Consider the following 26,675-nt stretch of genomic DNA (forward strand, 5'->3'; position numbering starts at 1 on the left):
TGTTCCTATGTGATGTGCTTGTTCAGTGCTGGATGTCTCTTTTCCTGATTTTCATGTGACTAGTTATGTAAACAGCTTCACACCAAGTTTCACTGCAGTTTGAGAGGATCTTCTTCAGATAAATCTAGTGTAACTAAAATGATACTGGGTGCATAAGAGACCAAGCATGCATGAACAACTGCTTGAGTGGACTTAGGAACTTTTTTTTAGAAGAGATTCTAACTTCTGCTTTGAGCTTTTGTAATGCTCCAAAGTTCTTCAGGAATGTGTTGTCTTTGAGTCTTCCTTTGAATCTCTTGTAGAAGTTTCTTGGCACTGGATTTACTCAATAGGATCGAAACCCCATCCTCCAGCAAACGAAATCCCGTGAAGACTCCCAGCACCACGCTGGTCTGAATCCTTACAGTTCTTTTTCAGAAAGCACGCAACTTTGGTCAAAGATCAGAGGACCAATAGGCAATGTAGTCAACTGATACATTTCAAATGGCATTTTTATACCATCCGTCACATTGGAATACCACATCCAGCAATCTCCCATTTCCTAAACAAAATTTTGTGTGTATATTTTTTGTAGGTATCCTTTATGTAAAGCAGACAGAACGTCACTTAACAAACTGACTTTGTCAGCTTAGATGAGGAAAATTAGGGGATTTATGGTTTCTCCCCATTTATGTTTAAATCACAGCTTGCTGATGTTCAGCTTAATGATTATTTGTTGAATGTTTACTTTGTGCAAGGCACCATGCTAGACGTGGAAAACACAGGACTGAGTAAATAAATCCATGCCTCTCGGGAACTCACAGTCTAGTCAGAGACAGGCAAATCTTATGGAGCATGGTAAGAGCTGCAGTAACTAGGGGTGAGGAAAGACCTAGAGAAACATGGTGCTAGCATCTCCTCGGTGAAGAGGGTCCAGCAAGTCCAAGGCCTCATTTCCCACCGGCCTCATAGCATAGCCTTCCAGTCCTGTCACTTTGGGATTTGTAAATCCAGTCCTGTCACTTTCATATTTCAGTGTCTGAACACACTCCACTGACCGCCCCCAGGCTGCCTCAGGACCCTTTCCCCCCCCCTTTTCCCTCCAGCCCCTTCCCTTCCCACTCCTACCTGCCTCCTTTACACTCTGCCTGCCTATGTTCAAATCTTGCTGTGGATGCTTATCAACCCCCGGTCCTTGGCAAGTTACTAACCTCCGTAGCTCACCTTCCTTAAACTGTGTTAATCATAATCTGTCTTGTGATGTTATAGTGTGGATTAAATGATTTAATATAAAACTCTTAGAAAAGTGCCCAGCACATAGGAATTACTAGACAGCCATGATTGTTACTGTTATTTTCTCCTTCCCAGGCTGGTGGTGTCTTCCCTACCTCTGTGGCTTTGCATGAAGCACCGTGGCGTATATATGGTCACCACTATGTCATTTCTTAGGTTGCTTCTAACTATGTCATATCTTTATTATCAGCCTATGGCATCATTCCAGAGTTGTTGTTGCCTTTATTAGATTTATAAACTCTGACATTAGGACTTCACCACAAATTAATTTTTTTTTTTGTATTTCTCCACAGAATCTCAATACATTGCATCTTGCAGATACTCAAACCTTTGTTTACTGACCGAGGGAGAGGTCCCTTTTTCTCCAAATCTCTCTTTGTAAAGCCTTTTGAAAGCCTTTTCTTTTCTGCTCTCCACTGTGTTGTTAGTATGTTAGCATTTTTTACATGTTTCTACTGAAGTCCATTGCAATCATTCGTTCTAATGCTTCCCCCGGCCAACTTCCTTTGTTTCTCTGTAAGGGTAGGAGTTGTTTTCTTTGTATCTCTGGTCTTTAGTGCAGGGACTGCACATTGTGGACACTCATATTTCAATGAATGCCTGGTACAGAAAGAATAATACACGTGATATTAATGCCATTGTATTTGAGGGAATCAGTGAGGGAAAAAAATTTTTTTTTTTAGTATTTCTTTTGACTCACTAAATGTCTAAGAACTAATGATTTAGTTAACTAAAGAAGCAGGAAACTCCAAATATTCCAAGAACTTTGCTTTTACTTTCTGTCTCCCAGTTTCTGGTTTTCTAAGATAAGATGTTTTTCTATGGTTTCTTAGAAAATATGAAAATTTGAAAAATACCTAAATTGTTATGGAGATTAAAATGGATGGTAGATTATGACATTGATGAGTTAAACTGCTTTGACAAGAAAATTCAAACTAAATTAGGTTTCACAGCTCTGAAAATTGTTGAAGGGGAATTTCCTACTAACAATCATTCTGATTAGGTGTTTTGTAACAGAGTAGTAGATATTCTAAATTTCGTCTTTTTTGGATGTGACCGTAAATGAGAAATGATCGTTTCTATTGTCATACTTTTGTTTCAGTTCTGTGCTATGCCTCATCTTATAAAAGGTAAATCAAGAACTTCTTTTTGACAATGAAGAGGTGATTTTTAAAAGTCAGCATGTGTCTTCAGCTACTTAACAAGAGGATAAAGAGCTGTATATAAACCATGTGTATTTTAAACCAATGGTTACCATTTAAATGCTTGCTTACCACCTAGTCTTTCCATAGTAGTTTTCCTGTCCATCTAGTTCTTCTACTCCAATACCCATATCCAATTGGTCCTGCCCCTTTCAGCCATTCCACCCATGCCTTAATTCTCTTATCCCCTTTTGTGTTCTGCTTTCCCCACCTTTCCCTCTCCCAGGGCGTGTCATCTTTTTTTTTTTCCCATTTTCCCACTTCCACTCCTAGAATTTCAGGCCATTCAAGTTTGTTATATTCCATGATTTCAGATTAAGCTGAGCTCCCAGAGCTTGAGGGTCTTTTTACTCTTCCCTTGTTGACAGTCTTTGTTGTCCCCACTGATTTGTTGCCATCTTTCACATGGGATGCCCTAAGCCCTCTCTATTCCTTCCACACTCCCACCCAGATGCTTCTTACTTGGTCGAGAAGATTGAAGAGGCTCATCATCAGCTGTTTCTAGCTTCCTTTTGCTATACCTTAGTTTGTTTTGTGTGTGTATGTATGTTTTTTTGTGTGTGTGTGTATATATCTTCCTCTCAGCCTTCTGACATGCCTATCTCTGAGGCTAACCCCCTGAGAGTATTTTATTGTATAAGGAAAATATGACTTGTTCAACCAGCTTCCTTAAAATGAGCTTAGGTTCTTCCCAGTTTTTTTGTTTGTTTGTTTTATGAATACAGTTTTGAAATAAACACCCTTGGACAGCTATTTTGGCAACTTGTGAGAGTACAGTTAGTACTAGCTTTGCATGATTCTCTGACGTGCGCAATTTCAGTTACCACAGTTTAATTAAATAAAACCAGCTCCCAACAACATAGTTCTAATTTCATTTACCAAGATATATTAACTGTGAGTAATTCCATAAAGTACAAACTTTGCTGCTAGCTCATCAATCCACAAATCACTGTGCGAATAGCAAGTGCAAATTATGGTCAGTGACCAATTGCATCATTTCTTTCAAAATCTTTCAGTGGTTAGCCCATGGGCATCTTTTAGTCAGTTCATGCACGGACAGCAAAGCATGTAGTTGTGCTGTTGCTTTACCTCTCAGAAGTAAACCTGTATTACATTTTCAAAAAGTGGATAATTGAAAAAGTGAATGAACTGATAAAGAATGAAAGTAAAGAAAAGAAAAGAGGTAATAATGCTGGAAGTGAAATGGAAGTCAAAATAAATGGAGTCGTGGAAGAAACAGCTAGCCATGGGAATGCTAACACTGCCATGGTGCAATAGACTCCAGATATGAAGCCAGAGGAGTCTAGTGAAGCTGAATTTTTTGACACAAATGAGGAGAGTGGTTGTGAGAAAAAGAATGAAGATATCCCAGAGGGAGTGACACTGCACAAAACTTCCTCTTGGAGACATTTCATAATGTTGAAGGTGCAAAGGTTATGTGAAAACATTGGAAACTGATCTAAACTTAGAAAGGAATATGGAATATGACAATTCTCCAAGGCATAGAAAATATTCTCACCTTGTATTGTGAGTTATGTGATAGATGAGAAGAAGGTAAGTACTGTTTGGACTATTCTAGATAAGTTTACAGATAAATACAATTTCAATTCTTTATGCTTTTTTTTTTTTTTTCTTGAGACAGAGTCTCACTCTGTCGCCCAGGCTGGAGTGCAGTGGCACGATCTTGGCTCACTGCAACCTCCACCTCAGCCTCCCAAGTAGCTGGGATTACAGGAGCCTACCACTGCCCTGGCTAATTTTTGTATTTTTGGTAGAGACGGGGTTTCACCATCTTGGCCAGGCTGGTCTTTAACTCTTGACCTCGTGATCCACCCACCTTGGCCTCCCAGAGTGCTGGGATTACAGGCATGAGCCACCGCACCTGGCCAATTCTTCCTGTTTTTAATGTTTTAAATTATAATACACTAAATATAGATGTTTTACTATGTTTTATTTTCTTATACATTTATAATTGACAGTAAAACAGTTTTTGTTGTTGTTTTGTTTTGGTTTTTTTTTTTTGAGCATCTTGCTCTGTCACCCAGGCTGGAGTGCAGTGGTGCGATCTGTGCTCACTGCAACCTCCGCCTCCCGGGTTCAAGTGATTCTCCTGTCTCAGCGCCCCTGAGCAGCGGGGATTATAGGCGTGCACCACCATGCTGGGCTATTTTTTTGTATTTTTAGTAGAGATGGGGTTTCACCATGTTGACCAGGCTGGTCTTGAACTCCTGGCCTCAAGTGAACCTCCAACTCAGCCTCTCAAAGTGCTGGGATTATAGGCATGAGCCACCACGCCTGGCCATTTGCGATGTTTTTGATAGATATTTTTAGAGATTATCTTTCCATACAGTTGTGTCAGTTTACACCACCATCAGAAGTTTAGGAGAATCCATTACTATTCTTTTCTGATACCTTGTTCTGCTTATTTGCCCTTGTTGACTTACTTGTTCAAGCTGTTCCTCTGATACCTCCTTATTTTAATGAATATACACACACACACAAAGAAAAACACACGTTTTCGCATCCTTAAAGAAGGCTAACCTTTTGCTCTCTTTGCAAAAAATCTTCCTTTCCTTTATCCATTTTATTTTGAAGTAAGACCTGCTGCCTCACTTTCCTTACCATTCACTTCCTCTTAAGTCTTTGCAGTCTCTTGACAGTAGGCACCTTGAGAGCAGAGGTCATGTCTGTTTTATTACTGAATATCCAGTACCTAGTCAGTACTCGATACTCCTCATTTGAAGGAATGAATTCATAAAAGCCTCTACCAACCATCCACTTGGTCCTATTCACCCATTCCTCCTGTCTCTATTATCTCTTCACCTTAGCTTTCCAGAAATACTACACCATCTTTCCATACCTCCACCATTGTCCATTCCCCTTTGCGTTTTCTTGGTTTCAGCTAAGATAGGCTGTTCATTATTCATCTGCCACCTTCCATGTGCCTGCCTTCCTGGAACCCTTCTTTATGCTGCCCTTTCTCCTAGAAGTTTGTTGTGTTCTGTCCTCTCTTCCCTTCCTCCAGTTCCGCCTGGCAACATCATGCCATCATTTCCCCCCATTCAGAGCCCTGCCAAAGGCTTGCTCTAGGAAACTCTTTCTGATCTCCCTCTCCCTAACCACCCCAACCTTTCTCCTTCTTTAAACAACTGTGGAACTTTGCAGGTGGTTTGTAGGGCCTACCAAATACGGGCCACTGATGTGCTGTTTTTGACTTCTCCCCAAATAGAAACTCCTTGAGCTATCTCTTATTTTTTCCTTCAGTGTATGACAGTCTTTGCGCATCATTGGGACTTGATTAATATTTTATTGGAGTGCCCTGTAATCTGATATTCCAAGGAGCTTTCAAGGAAATTTTGTCCCACCAAAAAAAATTGAGGATTGTTTTGTGGGTTATTCTACTCCTTTGTCTTCTAACTCACAGAAGTTCTGTCATGATTCTTAGGGGTTGTAGGGTGTGTCAACTTATTTTAAAAATGTCAAAGACCAGAAGAGTGGAGAATGGGAAAGTGGCAAAGCGTTAGCACTGGAAAGATGTTTAGAGATCACGTAGTCCAACCCTTAAATTTTATAGATGAATAAACTGGTATCTAGAAAGCTTAAGTGACCTGACTGAAATCGCACAACTAGTTTGTCGTAACACTTGGTCTGGGAGGTTGTCAGCTATCCCTCTTCAGGGCTCATTCCCACAAGGTGCCACAGTACATGTGAGGATATTAGGTTTGGGTTTGTGTAGAACTGTTAAAATAGGCATTATAATATTCCATATATTTCCTTTAATGGATTAATACATAGGAAATCCAGACTCTAAATAGAGTTTTCTCTCTCTTTCCCTTAATAATTATAATTTTTATGACTAATTCATTTATACTAACTGGGAGAGCTTCTAATTACATTAACATTGGATGGTATAGAATGGTTGGTTGACATTTGAGTCAACTTAGTGAAGTATAAAATACAGAAATGTATACAAATCACAAGTGTATAGTTGGAATTTTCAAAAAGTGAACATGTCTACGTGACTAGCCCCAGACTGGAAAAAAGAACAGCACCAACAAGTTTAGAAACATTTAAAGCAATAAAACATTTGGAGAAATAAAAGGATTTTGGAACTATATAAGGCCAGGCCTAGTGGCTCTTGCCTATAATCCCAGCACTTTGGGAGGCTGAGGCAGGAGGATCCCTTGATGCCAGGATTTCGAGGTTACAGTGAACTATGATCATGCCACTGTACCCTAGCCTGGCTAACAGAGTAAGACACTATCTCTAAAAATAAAAAATAAAATAAAATATTTTTTAAAAAAGAAACCATGTAATTTTCTCTTTTCTCCCTACAGGTATTGTCAGTATGTGTGTTAACAACAATACTTGGTTGTATATTTGGGTTGAAACCAAGCTGTGCCAAAGAAGGTAATTAGTCGTGTGTGTGTGTGTGTGTGTGTATGTGTGTGCACAGCCTTATTAAGAATGTGACTGAGGTAAACATTATCTCCTATTCATATGGGTACTCCATAGATACTGTCAATTCAACGCTGGTTTGAGCCTTCTTCTTGAAGCTCTTGTGTTATATTAGTCATGTAAAGTTCTACTTACAAAACATGGCCGGGGGCTCTGATGCTGTTGTCCTGGAGCCCGTGCTCCCTGACTTCCTCCAGGGACTCGGAGGGCATTCTTTACTGCTCTTTTCCCCTAAGGAGTTAGTTGCTGAAGCAGCCCTGTAGGTTACTAGGTGACAGTTACCATCCCTGGGCAATCAGAAACTTGTCAGTATGTGCTCTTAAGGTTCTGAAATTGCAGACATTGGTTGTTTCAAAGCCATAGTGATATTTTTCAAACTTCTAGATATATTTTTTCTTTCCATCAGTTGCAGAAATCTATCCAGCATTGACAAGATTACAATAAATGATTAAACTGGATCACAGTAAATCGTAGTGGTTATTATCTTGTCTTTGAGGTAGTTCCCCCCCATCCCCTCACAATAAAATCATTGATGGTCATTCTAGAGAATTCAGCTTTGAAAATTGAACAGGTTCTTCTGTCTGGCTATTCTGTGATTATAATATTAATTATTTAAAAAATTGTTAGTGATTATTAAGCTATCATGTACTGTTGAAAGGTAGTAATTTTATGTATTCAGTAAACTATTCAGAACACATGTATCTAAGTTTAACTGAAGTAAACAGTTACAGAGTTTAGTGTTTACCTATGTCATTTTTTAGCATGAAGTGATTCACTCCTGAGTTGACACATACAAATTGAAAAATAGCAATTTTAATCCAAGCCCAACATAGTATGCATCGTATTTTTAAAAATTATTAGGTACATATTAATGAGCTCCAAGTAATAGCTATTATTCTAATAGACTTCCCCGACCCCCACTCCAGGTCGGGAAAGTTCATATTTCTGACACTAGAAATTATTATCGTTACTTCGTCTTCTTAAAATTGCCTGATTTCCCAATATCAAATGAGAGGTAAATTCCATGGCAGTGTCTTTTTGGGTCAGAACACCATTAAACTCAAGAACTAAGATTATTTCTTTTTTGTTGTTGTTGGATGTCCATTATTTTCCATGCATTCCTTTTTTTCTTTTTTTTCTCATTGTCCTAATTTTCTAGCTCTCCAATGAAACCTGGCTTATTCAAGGTATCTAGTAATGAACTTCAACAGTAAAATTGTTGTGTGTCATGAAAAGTACTTTTCTCCCATGTCTACCATTTATTCATTTAGCAAAAATATGCTAATCTCAACTATATGGCATGCACCTGGCTGGGTTTTAGGGATACAGTATGCTGGGCAAAGCCAGATGTGGTCCTGGTTTGCCGTCTAACTGGGATATTAACCAAATAACCTAGTTACAAGTGGAATTAAGTAATTGAGGGGAAGGACAAGGTTTTATATGAGCTTAAAAAAAATGGAAATCAGGCCTAGCTGGGGAGTTAGGAAAGCTTTTTGGAGGGAGCCAGGCTGGATCTAAAGGTGAAACGGGTGTTTCAGGTCAGGGAGGGAAGAGCTATGCCAGGAAGCATGTTCTGAACAAACCCACTACTTCTTTACACCAGGATTGAGAGTGAGGCAGGCTAGGTAATTTTTCCTTTCTTAATCACTTCTAAAAAATTTTTGTCCCACATTTTGAAATTTTGGGGAACTCCATGCCTGCTTAAGCCAACTTTTTCATAGCATGAAATATTCAGAACAAGCCTTTATTCTGACTTTTATTTTATCATACCATGATCATTTAAGTCTTGTCAGACCCAGTAAGGTTTGTAATAATAATAATAATAAAGTTATCTTTATTTCCTACATCAGGAGATAAAAATCACAAACCAGGTACATAAGGTTACTTTCTGTTTGTATCACTTTTTGTGTGTATTTGTGAAAAGATTTTTGAGTTACTTTATTACCCCATCTGTATTTTCTAAAGTGGTATTTGAACCTAGTGTACACCTAACTTAGTTGTATTCGTTGATGTTTACTTTGAGTTATATAATGATTAGAAACACCTGACTTATTGTTCAATATTTTCAGTTAAAAGTTGCAAAGGTCGTTGTTTTGAGAGAACATTTGGGAACTGTCGCTGTGATGCTGCGTGTGTTGAGCTTGGAAACTGCTGTTTAGATTACCAGGAGACGTGTATAGAACCAGGTAAGGATGTGCAGGGAAAAATGGAGTTATGGTCATTAGGAAAAGATCAAGGAAAGCTCTGTGTCTTTCAGTTATGTGATGTACCTAATTCATTTGAATTTTTTTTAATTTAGCATACATATACATTTTGACATTAGCTTTTATATTTTCTTTCAACAGTTCCTTAAGAGAAAAAAATTTACAGAATTTCTTTGTTAAACATTTTATGGATAGCAGAACTTTGTCCATTTTTAATGTATGCTGAAAGCCTTTGTAATCTAATTTGCATTCAAATTCTAAAAGCCTGCTTGAAATATAGAAATATTTTCATTATGGTTCTTTGACAGCAAGAGATCTTATATGTCCACCTGTATTTTTAAAAATAAAACTCAGAATATGAAAATTTTCTTAGATGTGGAATTCTCTGCATATGACATGGAATAATTTTTAAATGAGAGAGATTTATTTATTTTTCATTAGTGTTTATTTTTTAAAGACAGGGACTTGTTCTGTCACCCAGGCTGGAGAGCCGTTGCTCGACCATGGCTCATTGCAACCTTGAACTCCTGGGCTCAAGAGATCCTCCTGCCTCAGCCTCCCAAGTAGCTGGAACTACAGGCTCACACCACTGTGCCCAGCTAATTTTTAAAATGTTTGTAGAGACGAAGTCTCACTACATTGCCCAGGTTGATCTCAAACTCCTGGCCTCAAGCAATCCTCTCACCTTGGCCTGAGAGTCAGACTTAGATTAAATTTTAGCAGGTAGAAGAAGCCAAGTCTGCATATGAATTGCATAGTGGTAAGGTGCGTCCAAATTTGAAAATGACAAAATTCTGGAGTTTTAGTGAAATAATAATAATTGGTTCCTACATATTTTACCCCATTAGTTCAGAGTGGCCATGGTAGTGGCAGATTCTGTGAGTGATTAAGAGCTGTCAAATCATTCACTGTTGCTCATGGATCATACTCAGGAAGACAGCAATTCTGTGATCCCTTTGGACATGTTGAATTTGAGACATAAAACACATTTTGCTGATGTTTGTTTCTAGAACATATATGGACTTGCAACAAATTCAGGTGTGGTGAGAAAAGGTTGACCAGAAGCCTCTGTGCCTGTTCAGATGACTGCAAGGACCAGGGCGACTGCTGCATCAACTACAGTTCTGTGTGTCAAGGTCAGGTGCTCGTTGGGCTCTGCAGCAGCCTGGCATCTTCCAGCGTCTTAGCTGGGCTTTACATAGGTGTTATCTTTTATATTAGGAGTCATGGCTATTGGCCAACTATGTTAGCTGAAAAAAATAATTTTAAAACTTTTTATTAAAGAAACTTTTAAACATACACATAGGGAGAGAGAGTATGTAATGAACATTATACCCATCACCCAGCTTCATAATTATGATTATGTACATACAGCCAATCATATTTTATCTATAACCACTCATTCCCCTGCCACCACCCTCTCATGTTATTTTGATAATAGCAGCACACTTGATGCTGTATTTGTGGAAAGATCCCTCTTACAGTCCTGGCTGACTTTTATGTCCCGGCTTCCCTCCTAGTAAATGGGGACACTGTCTGCTGTGCATTGAGAGAGTCAATGTGAAATTGTTTAGAAAGATTCGAGGGCATTTTGTAAGGCGATACTATTATGATGTCTCGTCCAGGTATTATTATTATTATTTTTTCAAATTTCTTGACAGAACCTGACTCTATACGAGAGAGAACTAAGACACCAAAATACCAAGGATTTTGATGAGTGGATAGAAGGAGAGGGTTGTAAATTTTGGCTGAAAATATTAGGAATTTGAAAATGGAAAAGATACCTTCAAGTTCTCACAAAAACAGTAGTATGTTTTAGTCTTACAATTATGCATCCATTTTTAATTCCTGATATCAACTAACTCTTATTTTGAAGCAGAATAATTCTCTTTATTGATTATACACCTCCAGAGTCATGTCCTGTGTTATCTATCAATCTGTTCACATACTTTGTTTTTGGAATCTGTCTTGATGTGTCTCACAAGCATCACAATTTTTATTACTGTTAAGTGTGTTCAATTCATTTTATTTTCTTGAAAATATTTTAGGTGAGAAAAGTTGGGTAGAAGAACCATGTGAGAGCATTAATGAGCCACAGTGCCCAGCAGGGTAAGATTATATTCTGAGGTATTAAGTTTTTCCTTTTTAGAAGTACAGCATCATTTTTTTCTTTCCAAATTAAGATGATAAAAATAATGAAATCACTGGTTTATTAAACATTACAGGTTGAGTATCCTTTATCCAAAATGTTTGGTATGAGAACTCTTTTGGATTTTGGATTTTTTTGGTTTTTGGAATATTTGCATTATACCAGTTTGAGCATCTCAAATCTGAAAATCCCAAGTGCTCCAGTGAGCATTTCCTTTGAGCATCACGTCAGTACTCAAAACTTTTGGATTTTGAAGCATTTGAGATGTCAGATTTTCAGATTTGGGATGCCCAACCTGTATTTTTAGCCAGATCTTATGTTTGGCAATGGTGGAACAGAGATGATTATGGAGTTATCCCTATTCTGGAAATTTATAGAAAAAAGAGAGGCCATGAATATTTAGTCTTTGCTATTGAAGAATGCTAGATAAAGATATTTGCATTTTCCTTTTCAGGAAGGAAGGATCTTTACTTTTATTTGGAGTTTTGAGAGCTGCTAAACTTGTAGAAAATTTGGCTTCTTTTTTTTTTGTATTTTGGTCCATTTATACATTTTTGGGATAACAACCTGTTTGTGAGAGATGATACATTTTTTAAAATAATTCATATTTGGTTTTTATGTCCTTCAAATATTTTGTACAAGGTCTTCCATATATGACACCATCAAAAAGAGTATGTGTGGAATTTAAAGGGTGAAGATTTTATAAAGGTGTTAGGTGTATTTATCTTTGTTCCATTTGAGGTCTACCATCTCATACATTTGAATTATTCATCTTCAGAAATGTATTTTTACCTCTTTAAAATGATAGTTTTCCCAGACTATTAAAATTTTTAAGCTGTATTTTAGTTCATTTGGTTCACGTATATAATTTTTGTTATATGTCTTCTTTTTTTTCTTTTGGAAGGAAGAGTACTTTGATTTAAGTAAGCAGTAGCAACAGCAGCCAAAACTAAACCTCAACCAAATAATTTCAACAGAAGAGCCTTTTTTTAAGGAAAACTTTTCATGTACCCTAAACTGTCTTTTAAATCCAAGGAATACTGGGAATGTTAGACTTAGTGAATTGCAAATCTTTCTTTTTCTTCTAAATATTGCTTATAATTTTTCAGTTGTAATATTGAATCTTTTAGTGGAAAACATAACCCTTTCTTTACAAGAAGATCGTAACTTAGGACACTTATTATTACACTGGATAATTTACCAGTATGTTTACGTGATGGCCCACTAACCTGCTTTTATGATTTCTGTTGATTGAATAAAACTAGTTTTATATGGACCTTTAACACTGTATACACTGGTTCTACAGAGTCTCTCAATGGAGCTATGTTACAGATAGTAGCTAGTGAAAACTGTATAAAAATGTTCTCCTTGTGGGGTTGCTTTTGTGTTTGTGTATGAGGGTAAGGTGGGAGGAGGCAGAGTTAAAAAGGCAAGGTAAGGTATTTCCTGTCAAATTTTAAATTTACTGAGTAAACTTTCAGTGGGAAGTCTTCTCACAGTTATCCAGTGTTATACAAGTTCCCTACCACCTACCATGTGTCACTAGATGCTGCAAAATTTCTGAGCCGTGGCCGTTTTGGGATAGCCACATGGCCATCATCCATAGCTATTCTTGTTTGTCAAGTATATTAGCATCCTCTGTGGTTTTTGGCCTCCTTTTTGAAATTTCCACACTACACGTTAACTCTTTGTATATGTGTGTATGTGTTGTTGAAACCTCATTGATCATTCCCAGCTTTGAATTATTTCTTTGTTGTTTATATATTTAAATATAGTATCTCTCAAACTTTTGTATTAAGTATTTATATCTTTTAAATATATTAAGCCTAAAAACTAAATACAGTATATAGGCTTGGTGGGTGGCTCACACCTGTAATCCTAACACTTTGGGAGGCCGAGGTGGGAAGATTGCTTGAGCCTAGGAGTTCGAGACCAGCCTGGGCAACATAGTGAGACCTCAACTCTACAAAAATAAATAAATAAATAAATTAGCCAGGCATGGTTGTATATGTTTGTAGTCCCAGCTACTTGGGAGAGTGAGGCAGAAGGATCATTTGAGCCCAGGAGGTTGAGGCTGCGATAGCACCACTGCACTGCAGCCTGAGCAACAGAGTGAGATCCTGTCTCAAAAATAAAATAAAAATAAAATAATAAAATAAATTAAATAATAAAATAGTGTGTAATATATATATACTATATGAAGTACTATTTACTGTAGTAAGAGTCCATATCAGAAAGTGATGGTTCAGGAAAAATATTTATGGAAATACTATATGCTGTTGTTTTTTATTGTTTATTTTCCTGCAAATTGGGAAAACAATATTATATTTTAGTAGCAATTGGTTTAGCTTTTGGAACAGCAGGAACCATGAATGGTGTTTCTGTATGGTGGCTCAAAATGATATGAATGCTTAATATATACTATTTGATGATATATATGTATTATGAAATGATAGAGCTTGTATATAAACATAAATGAATGTAAAATATACTTTGTAAGTATGCTTGCTGACTTTGTTAGTTAGTTTTCTTAAGATCACACAGACCTTAGTGGAAAATCTTCACTGGACCTGTGCCAAGAAGGGAGTACATCTTCATTGGATATGTCTTGTCTTTGCTTCTTTAAACATTTTTTTTTCTTTTTCATTACCCAGGTTTGAAACGCCTCCTACCCTCTTATTTTCTTTGGATGGATTCAGGGCAGAATATTTACACACTTGGGGTGGACTTCTTCCTGTTATTAGCAAACTAAGTGAGTAACTTCAGAGTTTACTGCTGGAATATCACGATTTCAGTGAGATCGACTAGGCAGGCAGTCTTTCTTGGAAAAGTACTGGCAGAACCTAACTGTTTCACTAAACTTTTTTATGGCAAAGTAGTTGAACCTGGTGTAAGGCACTTATCTTTAATAGTATGATTACTCTGAAGCTCTCCTTCAAAAAAATAAGTTAATACAGTTATCTTCGAATTTTAACCTTTGGCCATTTTTATATGTATTTATTCTTTCTCAGAATTTTGAATTCCTTGTGAAAAAGTCCCTTGTTTATTTATTTTACAAATATTATTATTATTATTTTTGAGACTGAGTCTCACTGTGTCGCCCAGGCTGGAGTGCAGTGTCGCGATCTTGGCTCACTGCAACCTCTGCCTCCCAGGTTCAAGTGATTCTCGTGCCACAGCCTCCCAGGTTCAAGTGATTCTCGTGCCACAGCCTCCCAGGTAGCTGGGATTTCAAGCATATGACACCACGCCTGGCTAATTTTTGTGTTTTTAGTAGAGACAGGGTTTTGCCATGTTGCTCAGGCTGGTCTCTAACTCCTGGGCTCAAGCAATCCACCCACCTTGGCCTCCTAAAGTGCTGGGATTACAGGCGTGAGCCACCACGCCTGGCCTTATTTTACAGATATTTTATTTCAGAAATAGAATTTCAAAAACTAAAGGTATTTCTGAGGTACTACGAGTACAGACATAGAATATTTGTCAGTTATTCTGTATTATCCTTTGGATTGAATTGGACTCTTCCAATTTTTTTTTTTTTTAAATCTCAATCAGGCCTTAATTAAGTGATTTTTCTATAAATTCCCCATAAAATAGTAGAATGGTGTTTTCTTAATATTGATGCCAAAGTTTTAAATCACATTAACAACCTTTAAGCAGCTACAGTGTAATACTGGACTAAAATAGAAGTAAGTAAATACAATTACTTTAGCTTTTTTCTGGAATTCTAAAATCTTACTTACCAGATTGGAGTATGTGAGGTGCTTTAAACATTAACATCACTCTTTGTAAATTCATATGTATGTCATTATGCTTGTCTTATGAAGTGCCAAGATAATTTTGGGAGAGTTTGAAAAATTTTTAGTTTTTAATTTCTACATGGAAGAAGATAGTTTTGTTTTGTTTTAATATTTTGCATAAAAAGTCTTTAGCTTTGCATGGACAAAGCTGTGTTCTTCCTAGCAGGCCTGTGGCCTTTGAAGTTTAAATACGGCCCTTTGTTACCATTATCAGGAGAGCTTGTCTCCATGGTGCCAAATGTGGCACCGTGAGTTTAGAGTTCAGAGGTGGAGGTACCTGTATATGAAGTTTAAAATAAATCATAAACAACGAGCCCAAGCCCTAGCTTTGAATAATTAGGGAATGTAGCCTGTAATTCTGAACTAATGGAAGGCAGTAAGATATAGAGACACATGCCAATTTGAGGGACATTTTTAGGCAAATGGTGTATTGAACGCTGGAATCATTAGTTATGTGTTCCCTCCTCAATAGTAGAGGCAGGAGAAAAAAAATGAGGCACCAGAACTAGATCAGCAGGGCATCAGGAATAGTCGGACTTATGCGCTTTCTTGGACTTGAAGCCACAAGATGCCTTTTGTCTTTAAAGCAGCTGAGTTTGTCCACGGTTAGCTGGTTCTAGATCTATGGCCTGGGACCCTGTCTTCCCAGTTACTCCTTCACCCTTGTTTTAATTTATAGACTTAGTTCAGTTTTCTTATTCTACCTCTTATGATTTAGGTATTTGACCACTAAGTAGTATCAAAGAACTTACAAGCATCATTTTATTATAACTTGTTCATCTTGAATGAAGTAATGTTATGGGTAATTGGCTTAATTATTTTAATGTTTTTCTGACTAAGAAAAATGAAGTCATCTTTAACACTGGATTTGTATCCACAGTGTTGCTTTATAATTCATCCTGAATTTTTATCTGATTAAAATCCCTCCTGGGCTAATTTTTTTTACGTGATTTAGACTGCTGTGGTACCACCGCTAAATGAGGTAAGCCAATTGTCAGATATATTTAATAACAATGTTTATTTTTTTCCCTTCTAGAAAAATGTGGAACATATACTAAAAACATGAGACCGGTATATCCAACAAAAACTTTTCCCAATCACTACAGCATTGTCACCGTAAGCTCTGCATTTCAACTTCTATCTGTTTGCAGAAGTAAGATGGGATTGTCACATTTTTTGAGGGAATAGATTTAAGATAAAAGAAAAACAACTTATTTTCCAATATGTAGTTAAGTAAGGAAACCCAGGTTCTGATCTTTGCTCTGCCACGAACTAGCTGTGGCTTTGGAAAGGTCACTTTACTGGCTGAATCTGCATTTTCTCATCTGTGAAAAGAGATGACTCAAGACCTCAAGAAACGATTTCCTGGTTTCCTTTCGGTGTTAATATTCTCTGATTCTTGTATCCTAGTTTTGGGGCTTACTTTATTTGAGCCAAAAAAACTCTCCCAAACTCCTGTGTTCACGACTTGTCTTTCTAATCATCTTGATGATGAATTTAAGCAAGCCACTTTGCCTGACTCCAAATAGGATTACAATCCTGTTTTTGTTTCAATGTTTCCAGATTTAATTTGAGTCAAATAAAACAGTAGAACTCACTAAGCTTTAGAATTGAAGCCAGAAAATTAGTATGTTAGCTTATATTGATCCAAGCTACTCTGGGACCTCGCCAAAAAAGGAATTTAGGAATTTGTTCTGCAGAAATGCTTTACTCAGCAATTTAAAAAGACAACAGCATTGTTTTCAAAATTTGAGAGGCTACCTTTTTTTTTTTTTTTTTGAGATGGACTCTTGCGCTGTCGCCAGACTGGAGTGCAGTGGTGCGATCTTGGCTCACTGCAACCTCCACCTCCTGGGTGCAAGTAATTCTCCTGCCTCAGCCTCCCAAGTAGCTGGGACTACAGGTGCACACCACCACGCCCGGCTAATTTTTGTATTTTTAGTAGAGTCGGGGTTTTGTAGCCTGCACGGACCTAGGGGGACTGAACAAAGTGGCGGAGGGGGGTAATGTGGGAATAAAAGACAAAGACAAAAGAGTGTATTTGGAAGAAGGGGTCAGGGGGTACCTTGCCTCTAGTGGACAAGGGCCCTGAGCTTTACACAGCCCTCCATATTTATTAGGCAAAAGAGATAGCGAGTAGGGGGCTGTGGTTGTCCGCTAATTGTCAGTTGGCCTTTTGGTTCACAGCAGGCTTGCGAGACTACATTCTTTGAGCAATAGGCTAGATTTCTCAGTAGATAACTTCAAGGAGCCTGGCGCCAGAGAGTGAGGCCCTCAGCAGACCTTTTGGTGGCAGGGCAGTGTGAGTTTGCCCACATCCTGCATTCATGATAAACAGTTTGCTGTTTGATCATATAGCCTCTATGGAATGCTGAGTTGGTCACGTCCCACGGGCCTTCAGCTCCCTGCAGGGTTTCACCATGTTGGCAGATGGTCTCCATCTCTTGACCTCGTGATCCACCTGCCTCAGCCTCCCAAAGTGCTGAGATTATAAGTATGAGCCACTGGGCCCGGCCGAGGCTGCCTTTTTTATATAGATCTTTATCCTTAGTATTACTGACTTATTTTCTCCTATTACATAATTTAAATCACACATACTACATAAAATCTTAAGTGGTTGTGTTTTGCCATTACCTGATATTTTTGTTTTTCTTTCCTTAAACTTATTATAATTCCATGTAGCTTCAGTTATCGGTTTCTTTTTGATGATTTTTTTCTGTGAATTTATTTAGCATTAAGTAAACACAACTTGCATATAATCTGTTTTTTATCTTTTTTAGGGATTGTATCCAGAATCTCATGGCATAATCGACAATAAAATGTATGATCCCAAAATGAATGCTTCCTTTTCACTAAAAAGTAAAGAGAAATTTAATCCTGAGTGGTATAAAGGAGAACCAGTGAGTTCTTTGTTTTTCTACTTAAAATAGTTTATGATTCTCATCTATTTCAATCAGAGTAAAATAACCAGATTCTCTAGAGCTTTTAATAACTGATTTCATTTAGTGTGTCTGTGGCCATTCTTTTGTAAAGGGAGATGAATGCTGATAATCCTAAACATAACTTGTATAATTGCATAAAAGGAGAGTAGTTTATTTCAGAGGTGGATTTGGGTTGTGCTGGGCAATTTTTCTTTTCTGATCAATTCTTCTTCTACCAGTAGCATATAGCAGTAGTATGGGGGTAATAGCTTTGATCTACACAAAACTACGTTGTTTTTGAAAGTCTTGGTTTTATTTACATGTGCTAATTTGGGAGGTTCTTTCCAATTGTAATCTCCAATTTACTTTTCAAGCTGTGTTCTCCTTTTTACTTTTTAAAATTATCCAATTCTTCAATTTACTTTTTAAAATTGCCACAATTTAAAAAAAATTCTTAAAAATTGCCACAATAATTATATAAGGTCTATTTAAATAATCATGATATTCCTCTTAGAAGGGCAAAGAGCATAATAGTTTGCAGGTTATGAATTCAAATTTTAGCTCTGACATTTAAAGCTGTGTGACTTTGGACAAATCATTCTGTTTCTGCCTCCGTTTTATCATATCTCTACTGTAGATAATATTGTTTACTACTTTGTAGGATTATTGTGAGGATTATGTGAATTCATAATGTAGCATGCTTGTAGGAATACTATTGAGAACCATGATTGGCAATAATAAGTGCTTAATAAATGTTAATTACATACACAGATATCTCAGCAAGTTAAAGACATGTATATTTGTGAATTTTTTTTTTCTTTTAAGAGAAAACCGTTAATTAGGGGAATAGCTCCAAAAGCTGCGGGAGTTAATCTCTGACTATTCAATATCTTGTTGCTGCTTGAGAGTCATCTTACATGATTATTGTGATCTAAGTGCTGAAGCTTGTTGACTTTAAAAACATTCTAGCACTAGAGAGGAATGCACTGGTGTTGCATGAATACATACTTTCCTAAGAGATGAATGTTTGCATGATTTCTTAATTTTCCTTCATTATCTGCTCCAGATTTGGGTCACAGCTAAGTATCAAGGCCTCAAGTCTGGCACATTTTTCTGGCCTGGATCAGATGTGGAAATTAACGGAATTTTCCCAGACATCTATAAAATGTATAATGGGTAAGTGAGATGAATTTTTTCTAGGATCTGTAACATAGAACAGCTTATTCTTATGTAATCTCCTTTTTATCGAATCCTAAGCTTTAGCATTTGAGTGATATGTTGGCTGAAATGAGAACTGAAGAACTGTTTCTCAAAGAGTTTAGATAGATGGTAAATGGACAGTAAAACTAGACAAGTGGGCCGGCCGCGGTGGCTCACGCCTATAATCCCAGCACTTTGGGAGGCTGAGGCGAGTGAGTCACCTGAGGTCAGGAGTTTGAGACCAGCCTGACCAAAGTGGTAAAACCCCGTCTCTACTAAAAATACAAAAATTAGCCAGGCGTGGTGGCGGGCACCTCTAATCCCAGCTACTCACAAGGCTGAGGCAGGAGAATCGCTTAAACCTGTGAGGCGGAGGTTGCAGTGAGCCGAGATCACGTCATTGCACTCCAGCCTGGGCGACAAGAGCGAAACTCCCTATCAAAAAAAACAAAAACAAAAAAAACAACAAACAAAAAAAGACTAGACAAGTGTTTTCTAGAGCCTTTCTAGAAACACTGATAATGTGTTTAGTTCAGATCTTCGGGCAGGCATGAAAAATGAGGTCATGGTGAAGGTAGAGATCTGGGAGTGGAGGGGTGGGTACTGCACATCTTAACTCTAGAAAGAAAAAGAACTGTTAACTGCCCCACAGGTTCACCTTGCACACTTCCTAGACAGATTGGGTTTATCAAGACAGGAGAATTGCAATGGAGAAATTGTAATTCATGCAGAGCCAGCTGTGTGGGAGACCGGAGTTTTATTATTACTCAAATCAGTCTCTCCGAGCATTTTGGGATCCAAGTTTTTAAGGACTATTTGGCAGATAGGAGTTTGGGAAGTGGGGAATGCTGATGCACTGGGTTGGGGATGGAATCATAGGGGGTCAAGTGAGTTTTTCTTGCTATCTCCTGTTCCTGGGATTGCAAAACTGGTTGAGCCAGATGACCAGGCTGGGTGGTGTCAGCTGGTATATGCAGTGCAGGGCAGGGTCTGCTAAATATCTCAAGCACTTATCTGAGATTTTACACTAGTGATGTTATTCCCAGGAGCAATTTGGGGAGGTTCAGACTCTTACAGCTGGAGGCTGCATGGCCCCTAAACTGTAATTTCTGATCTTGTAGCTAATTGGTTAGTCCTACAAAGGTAGACCAGTCCTCAGGCAAGAAGTGTTTGTTTGTTTTTTTTCCTGTGGTTTTTTTTTGGGCGGGGTGGGGGAAGGGCTGTTACCAACTTTGTTTCGGAGTTAAACTATCAAGTAAATTCCTTCCCAAGGTTAGTTCAGCCTATGCCCAGGAATGAACAAGGACAGCTTAAAGGTTAGAAGCAAGAGGGAATTGGTTAGGTGTGATCTCTGTCACTGTCATAATTTCCTCAGTTACAATTTTTGCAAAGATGGTTTCAGAACGAAGAGAAGGAAAAGATGAGTGTATTAAAGAGGACACAGATAGGAATGATTCTCTGCTATTTAGTATCTATTGTGTTTGTAAATATTATTAAAAAGAAGATATTAATGGTACCTCTGGATTTCCATTTCTAAATTAGTAAATATGCTTTCTAATGTAAGAAACTGATTAGAATAACCTCTCTGTGATATTTGAAATCCATGATGCATTGAGAAAAAACAAAAACTTTTTGATGGAAGAACCTCTTTGGCCGATTTGAGCAAGATTACCGAAATAATTTTATTTATTTTTAAATTATAAAATTTCTGTCACAAAATGAATACAACAATGCATTTAGAAGGGTGAACAGAAAATATCTTAAATCCCAGACACGAAATGCATAGCAATTTTCCTTGTGATCTCACGCTAGTTTGTGTTCTTTATGGTTTCCATGAGCACAGTGCAATGCCTCTTCTCCACCTTCTTATTTGCTGCTGTTTTTATTCCATGGACAGTAATTAAGAGTTTATGGGCTGGGCGTGGTGGCTCACTCCTGTAATCCCAGCACTTTGGGAGGCCGAGGCAGGTGGATCACGAGGTCAGGAGATCACCTGGCTAACACGTGAAACCCCGTCTCTACTAAAATACAAAATAAATAAATAAATAAATAACCAGGCGTGGTGGTGCACACCTGTAGTCCCAGCTACTGGGGAGGCTGAGGCAGGGGAATTGCTTAAACCCAGGAGGTGGAGATTGCAGTGAACCGAGATCACGCCACTGCGCTCCAGCCTGGTGACAGAGTGAGACTCTGTCTCAAAAAAAAACAAAAAAGAGTTTGTGTACTACGCATGGGGGATTCAAAGATTAATAGTATATGGTCTCTTGGCTTTTTAAGGTTTAGTAGAGTACACAACTAATTGTACTTGGGGTGGGGCAAGAACTCTGATTAGAGGTGTGTAAACAAAGCCTGTGTCCAGAGGAAGGCATATTCAATTCTGCTCAGGAAATACTGCATAGGGAACTGCTATCTGCTCCTCAGGTGCCTGCTTCACAGCTGTGCTGAGTCATCAGTGAGTGAGTGCTTCATGATGTATGCTTTGCAAAGTATATTAACACATGAGTTATTCATGTGGTATGCAGTTACTGTTTTCAGGTCCATGAATATTATCCTCAAGTAGAGGATAGCAAGCCAAGTTTTCAATCCAATTGCAACTTTTATCTGTGTAAAACCTAACTTTCATTCCTTCATTGGGAAAGTAAATTTAAGTTTTCAAATAAAACCCTTGATTTCAAACACAATAGATGCGAAATAGCATTTAGTAGCTCTTAATGACATTTTCAATGAAAAAAACTGTATTTTAAACCCAAACGATTGTCAGACATCTTTTATTTTTGTTTTTTCTTAATTTTAGTTCAGTACCATTTGAAGAAAGGATTTTAGCTGTTCTTCAGTGGCTGCAGCTTCCTAAAGATGAAAGGTCTGTAGGCAATTAATTTCTATTATAAATACTTAATTTTGTAGAAATGATATATTATTTTAAAATAGACTACAACAAAACTTTGCTATTTGCTATGATGTTTTATATCGAAATAAATTCTTTAGTAAATGATCATATCACATTTTGAAGAATTTCAAAGCTGTAAATTATTTCTCAGTAGAACTGTTACCCCAGTGTTATAAAATTTAATCCTTATCAATTGATGAATTATTTTTTCCATTCTGTTTTTCAATGTGTTCGTAAAATATTACATTTTGATACTGTTTGATTTAGACCACACTTTTACACTCTGTATTTAGAAGAACCAGATTCTTCAGGTCATTCATATGGACCAGTCAGCAGTGAAGTAAGTACATTTTTATCAGTGATTATTTCATTAAACCCAGTCACCAAACTGAACCTCGCTTTGAAGGAGGCTGCTAGACCATTCTGTAAGATTCTATGGTTTCTGGAAAAAGCAAGTATTATACACAATATTACTAAATGAAAGGATGCACTTTAAACAAAATAAGAGTTGGGAGAATTGTTTAGCCTGTGTTTTCCACAGTGCTAAATTGAACTGATGATGAATTAGCTTCTGTATTTTCAATTTGAAAGTTTTTATCCACTCCATCACCCCCTACCTTGGCCTAAATACTAAGTGCTTTTTGAGAATGTTGTAAACAGCTAAACCTCCAGTATGAAAATACAGGGTAATAAGTCAAATAGCGAGGAAGCCTCCTGTGAACTCTCTTCCTTAGGAGATATGTCTTTGGCCACCTGAGACCATGCTTACAACACAGGTCCCATAGAAGGATGGGAGATTTTATCAAAAGTATAGCGATATTTGAATAATTATTTTTTGTTGAGTATTTCCTAGGAAACTAGAGGTACGAAACAGCTCATGGACTAACACTTTCAGTGTAACATCTCGTTTGACCTGACACCCTTTCAGGAACTTAGGCAGCGCCTAGCTGTTTTTAATCTGTGTAGCACTTTAAAACAGCAAACACTGCTTTTGGTTTTCACGTGGCCATATCATTTTTGTTACCATTTTAATGGCAAAAAAACACAATGACTTTTGCAACAACCTAGTGTTTTGGAACACAGGAAGCATTAGAACAGAAGATGATCTGAAGGCCGGGCACCGTGGCTCACGCCTGTAATCCCAGCACCTTGGGAGGCTGAGGCGGGTGGATCACCTGAGGTCAGGAATTCGAGGCCAGCCTGGCCAACATGGCAAAACACCTGTCTCTACTAAAAATACAAAAAAATTAGCTGGGCCTGGTGGTGTGTGCCTATTATCCCAGCTACTCAGGAGGCTGAGGCAAGAGAATTGCTTGAACCCAGGAGGGGGAGGTTGCAGTGAGCCGAGATGGCACCACTGTACTCCAGCCTGGGTGACAGGGCAGGACTCTGTCTCAAAAAAAAAAAAAAAAAAGAGAGAGAGAAAGAAAATGATTTGAGTGTATTTTCTTTTACCTCTAAGTTGACTTTCCTTCTGATATCTATTTTGTCTGTGACCTAAGATATGAAAGGAAGTAAAAAGTAAGGATCTTGACTATTTTGGGTCATGATTAAAGTGAAAAGAGGTCTTGCCAGTATCCCTCCTGTCAGAATCCTTGCGTAGATATCTTGTGATCTAGTTGTGATCCCTGTGATTCCAAGGGATCAAAGACTATTAAAAAAACACTCTTTCTTAATTTCTAGGGCTTCACTCCCAAATTCCTATCAGTTCTCCCGCCCAGGTAGCCTAGGTTGGATAGTTGGTGAGCCTTAAGGACTCTTCAGCACAGAGTTCAGACTAAGCCTGGCCTGACATATCTATCATGATCCCTGTTTTTGAGGGTGCTGCTTGCCTAATTCAGCAACAGCAGAGGAATTTACAACAGCTGCCTAAACCATCTTCCCTTCATTTCCCTTTCCCTGGGTCTGCCCTAGATTTGCCCCTCTTAAAAAGTAGGTACTGCTTGGATCACTATCACCTTAGATAAAGAGAGTGAAGAGAGAAGCTGACCCTCATCTAGGTCTGTTTTTACCCTTTGTATTCTTTCCATCAAAATCCATCTCCAGCAGCTCCACTGTAGTTAGTAACTCCATTGTGCCTTCCTTTCATTCTGTCCTTCAACTTAGCAGAAATACTCCTGCTTAGAGGGAGGATAAGGAAAATGCATGCCAGCAATGTGGATGTGTCATAATTGGTCAAGGGGAAAAGTTTCTTGTAGCTGTTGTCTTGATTTGAACAATTGGCTACATGCTAGTGTGATTTTTACTCTTTCACTAAAGTCACTGATACCCAAGACTTGTGTCTGGGTCAATTTGGCTACAGAAAAATCCAAGGATCATTTTATACTTGTTTATAAGGTTACATACATTTTAAAATCATTGCTGCCTTTTCTAATTCACTAACAATGTGCCAGAGCACGTGCTTTTCTGACTCGTCTTCATTTAAGGTTGAGCCCATTACTTTTCAAATCATATCCATCAATTTGCAAACTCTGTAAACTCCAACATTACTGGCACACCAAAACCCACTTTATCCTAATACTTAAAAATTCCAGTTCATGTTGCTTGGATATCTTTGAATGAAAGACCTTGTCTTGTTTCATATTACAGTGAAAGAGCTTATCTCATATTACAGTGAAATATGCTGACAATGAATGACGATTAAGCTGATTCCACACATTACAGAAAACACACAAAACTGCACAAGAATTTTTCTCAAATGGTTTTGCAAGGAGAGAGGATAAAATGAGTGCCAGAAAGCAATTTGCCAATATCATTTGCCATTCTTTGTTCTTGTGATATTCATATGTAAAATACATGCAGTTTGTAAGGAAATAGTGGGTTGTATTCCTATGAGTTCTAATTTAGAAAATTAAATACATTGAATTATACGAAGCATTTCATGAATAATTTGAACATTTTTGAAAATTAGGAAACGTATTTATACAGTGACCATTTGAATGATCAGAAAGTATAAGAAGAAATTAATTGTGGAAAATGAAGTGGTAATTAAGAACATACCGGTTTCTGGCCAAACACTGTAGATTTGAGCTATTATTATTTTGACTTAAGTTGGGTCTAATCTAAGTAGTAGCATTCTGACCTCAGGAATAGATCAGCTAATCTCATTCCCAAAACTTAAAATTGAACATGTATAGAACTAGGACTCTTGCATTGTTAATGATCTGCAGTTATTTACTGTTCTTTGTATCTCTGACCCTGACCTGTCTTAGTCTAATGTGAATCAGCTCATCATAGTTGCATCCACTGGCCCTTTTTCTTTCTTTCTTTTCTTTCTTTCTTTCTTTCTTTCTTTCTTTCTTTCTTTCTTTCTTTCTTTCGTTCGTTCTTTTTCTTTCTTTCTTTTCTTTCTTCAGAGATACCTTTATGTATAAAGAGCCATTAGTGTGGGAGGTATCACATGAGGTTGTTGCTTCCCATTCTTAGGTCATCAAAGCCTTGCAGAGGGTTGACAGTATGGTTGGTATGCTGATGGATGGTCTGAAAGAGCTGAACTTGCACAGATGCCTGAACCTCATCCTTATTTCGGATCATGGTAATCTGAATTTGCGTTATTTACTCTTCAGGATAAAGGGCTGAAGAAAGTTTACTTGATTGTTCCCAATTTTTTCTGAATGTTATAGTTAATTCTTTTTTAAAAATGTAGTTTCTTATGGAAAGTCTTTAGGAAAAAAATACATTAAATATAAAATATAAGTGAAACACAGAATTCACAGAAACCTAAGTGCCTATCAAGCACAATACACCAATAATTTGAATAGCTAAAAAATATATATTTTCAACATTAAATTTGTGTAACTCTACAATTTTAGATTTGGTTGGAACTGATTATTATATCGTCAATTTTCTTTTCTTTTTTTTTTTTTGAGACAGTCTCACTCTGTTAGCCAGGCTGGAATGCAGTAGCATGATCACAGCTCACTGCAGCCTCAACTTCCTGGGCTCAAGTGATTCTCCTACCTCAGCCTCCTGAGTAGCTGGAACTACAGGCATGTGCCACCATACCTGGCTAATTAAAAAACATTTTTTTTGGTAGAGATGGGATCTTGCTATGTTGAGCAGGCTGGTCTCAAACTCTTGGTCTCAAGCTCCCACTGCTGCCTCCCAAAGTGGTGGGATTACAGGCATTAGCCATCGTGCCCAGCCTTCAATTTTCTTTAGCATGACAAATCTGACTTCAGAAGCATTATATATTAATTTTGATAATATTGTAATTTCACTTTTACTTACTGTGATCTTTGTAACACGCTTGTATACAGTTTGGGGACTATAGGAGCGGCATGCCTACAGAAAATAGAAAATAGGTTCTTTTTGTTTTTGTTCTTGTTTTTTGCTTCAGAAATAATTATAGAAATCTGTGTTTAGAAGCAGTCCTAAGAAGTTACATGCTAAAGAAGCTCCAGTCTTGGAATGAGAGTGAATCATACACATACACTCCCAGTTAATATCCTAGGTGGTTTGGGGCAAGTAACTGGGCTTTCACATTCAGTCTAAAAATGTGATAAGACATTCTTCTTTGCTCACATAATGATATTGTAATATATAAATAAAAAGAAACATTAAACAAAATTTGGGTGATGGAAAA

General features: G+C 37.6%; 1 protein-coding gene across 1 annotated transcript in view; it reads left to right on the forward strand.

Annotated features, from left to right (window-relative positions):
• The window catches only part of ENPP1 (ectonucleotide pyrophosphatase/phosphodiesterase 1), an 85,662-nt gene that overhangs the window by 32,564 nt on the left and 26,423 nt on the right, over positions 1 to 26,675 (forward strand). The window contains exons 2-12 of the mRNA XM_030809691.1: positions 6,812 to 6,884; positions 9,002 to 9,118; positions 10,147 to 10,272; positions 11,185 to 11,245; positions 13,940 to 14,037; positions 16,119 to 16,198; positions 17,863 to 17,982; positions 19,070 to 19,179; positions 21,998 to 22,063; positions 22,358 to 22,430; positions 25,517 to 25,625. Coding sequence (XP_030665551.1) covers positions 6,812 to 6,884; positions 9,002 to 9,118; positions 10,147 to 10,272; positions 11,185 to 11,245; positions 13,940 to 14,037; positions 16,119 to 16,198; positions 17,863 to 17,982; positions 19,070 to 19,179; positions 21,998 to 22,063; positions 22,358 to 22,430; positions 25,517 to 25,625 — 1,033 coding nt within the window. The remainder of the gene's footprint in view (positions 1 to 6,811; positions 6,885 to 9,001; positions 9,119 to 10,146; positions 10,273 to 11,184; positions 11,246 to 13,939; positions 14,038 to 16,118; positions 16,199 to 17,862; positions 17,983 to 19,069; positions 19,180 to 21,997; positions 22,064 to 22,357; positions 22,431 to 25,516; positions 25,626 to 26,675) is intronic.

This window comes from Nomascus leucogenys, chromosome 3 (genome assembly GCF_006542625.1).
Source record: "Nomascus leucogenys isolate Asia chromosome 3, Asia_NLE_v1, whole genome shotgun sequence".
NCBI lineage: Eukaryota > Metazoa > Chordata > Mammalia > Primates > Hylobatidae > Nomascus > Nomascus leucogenys.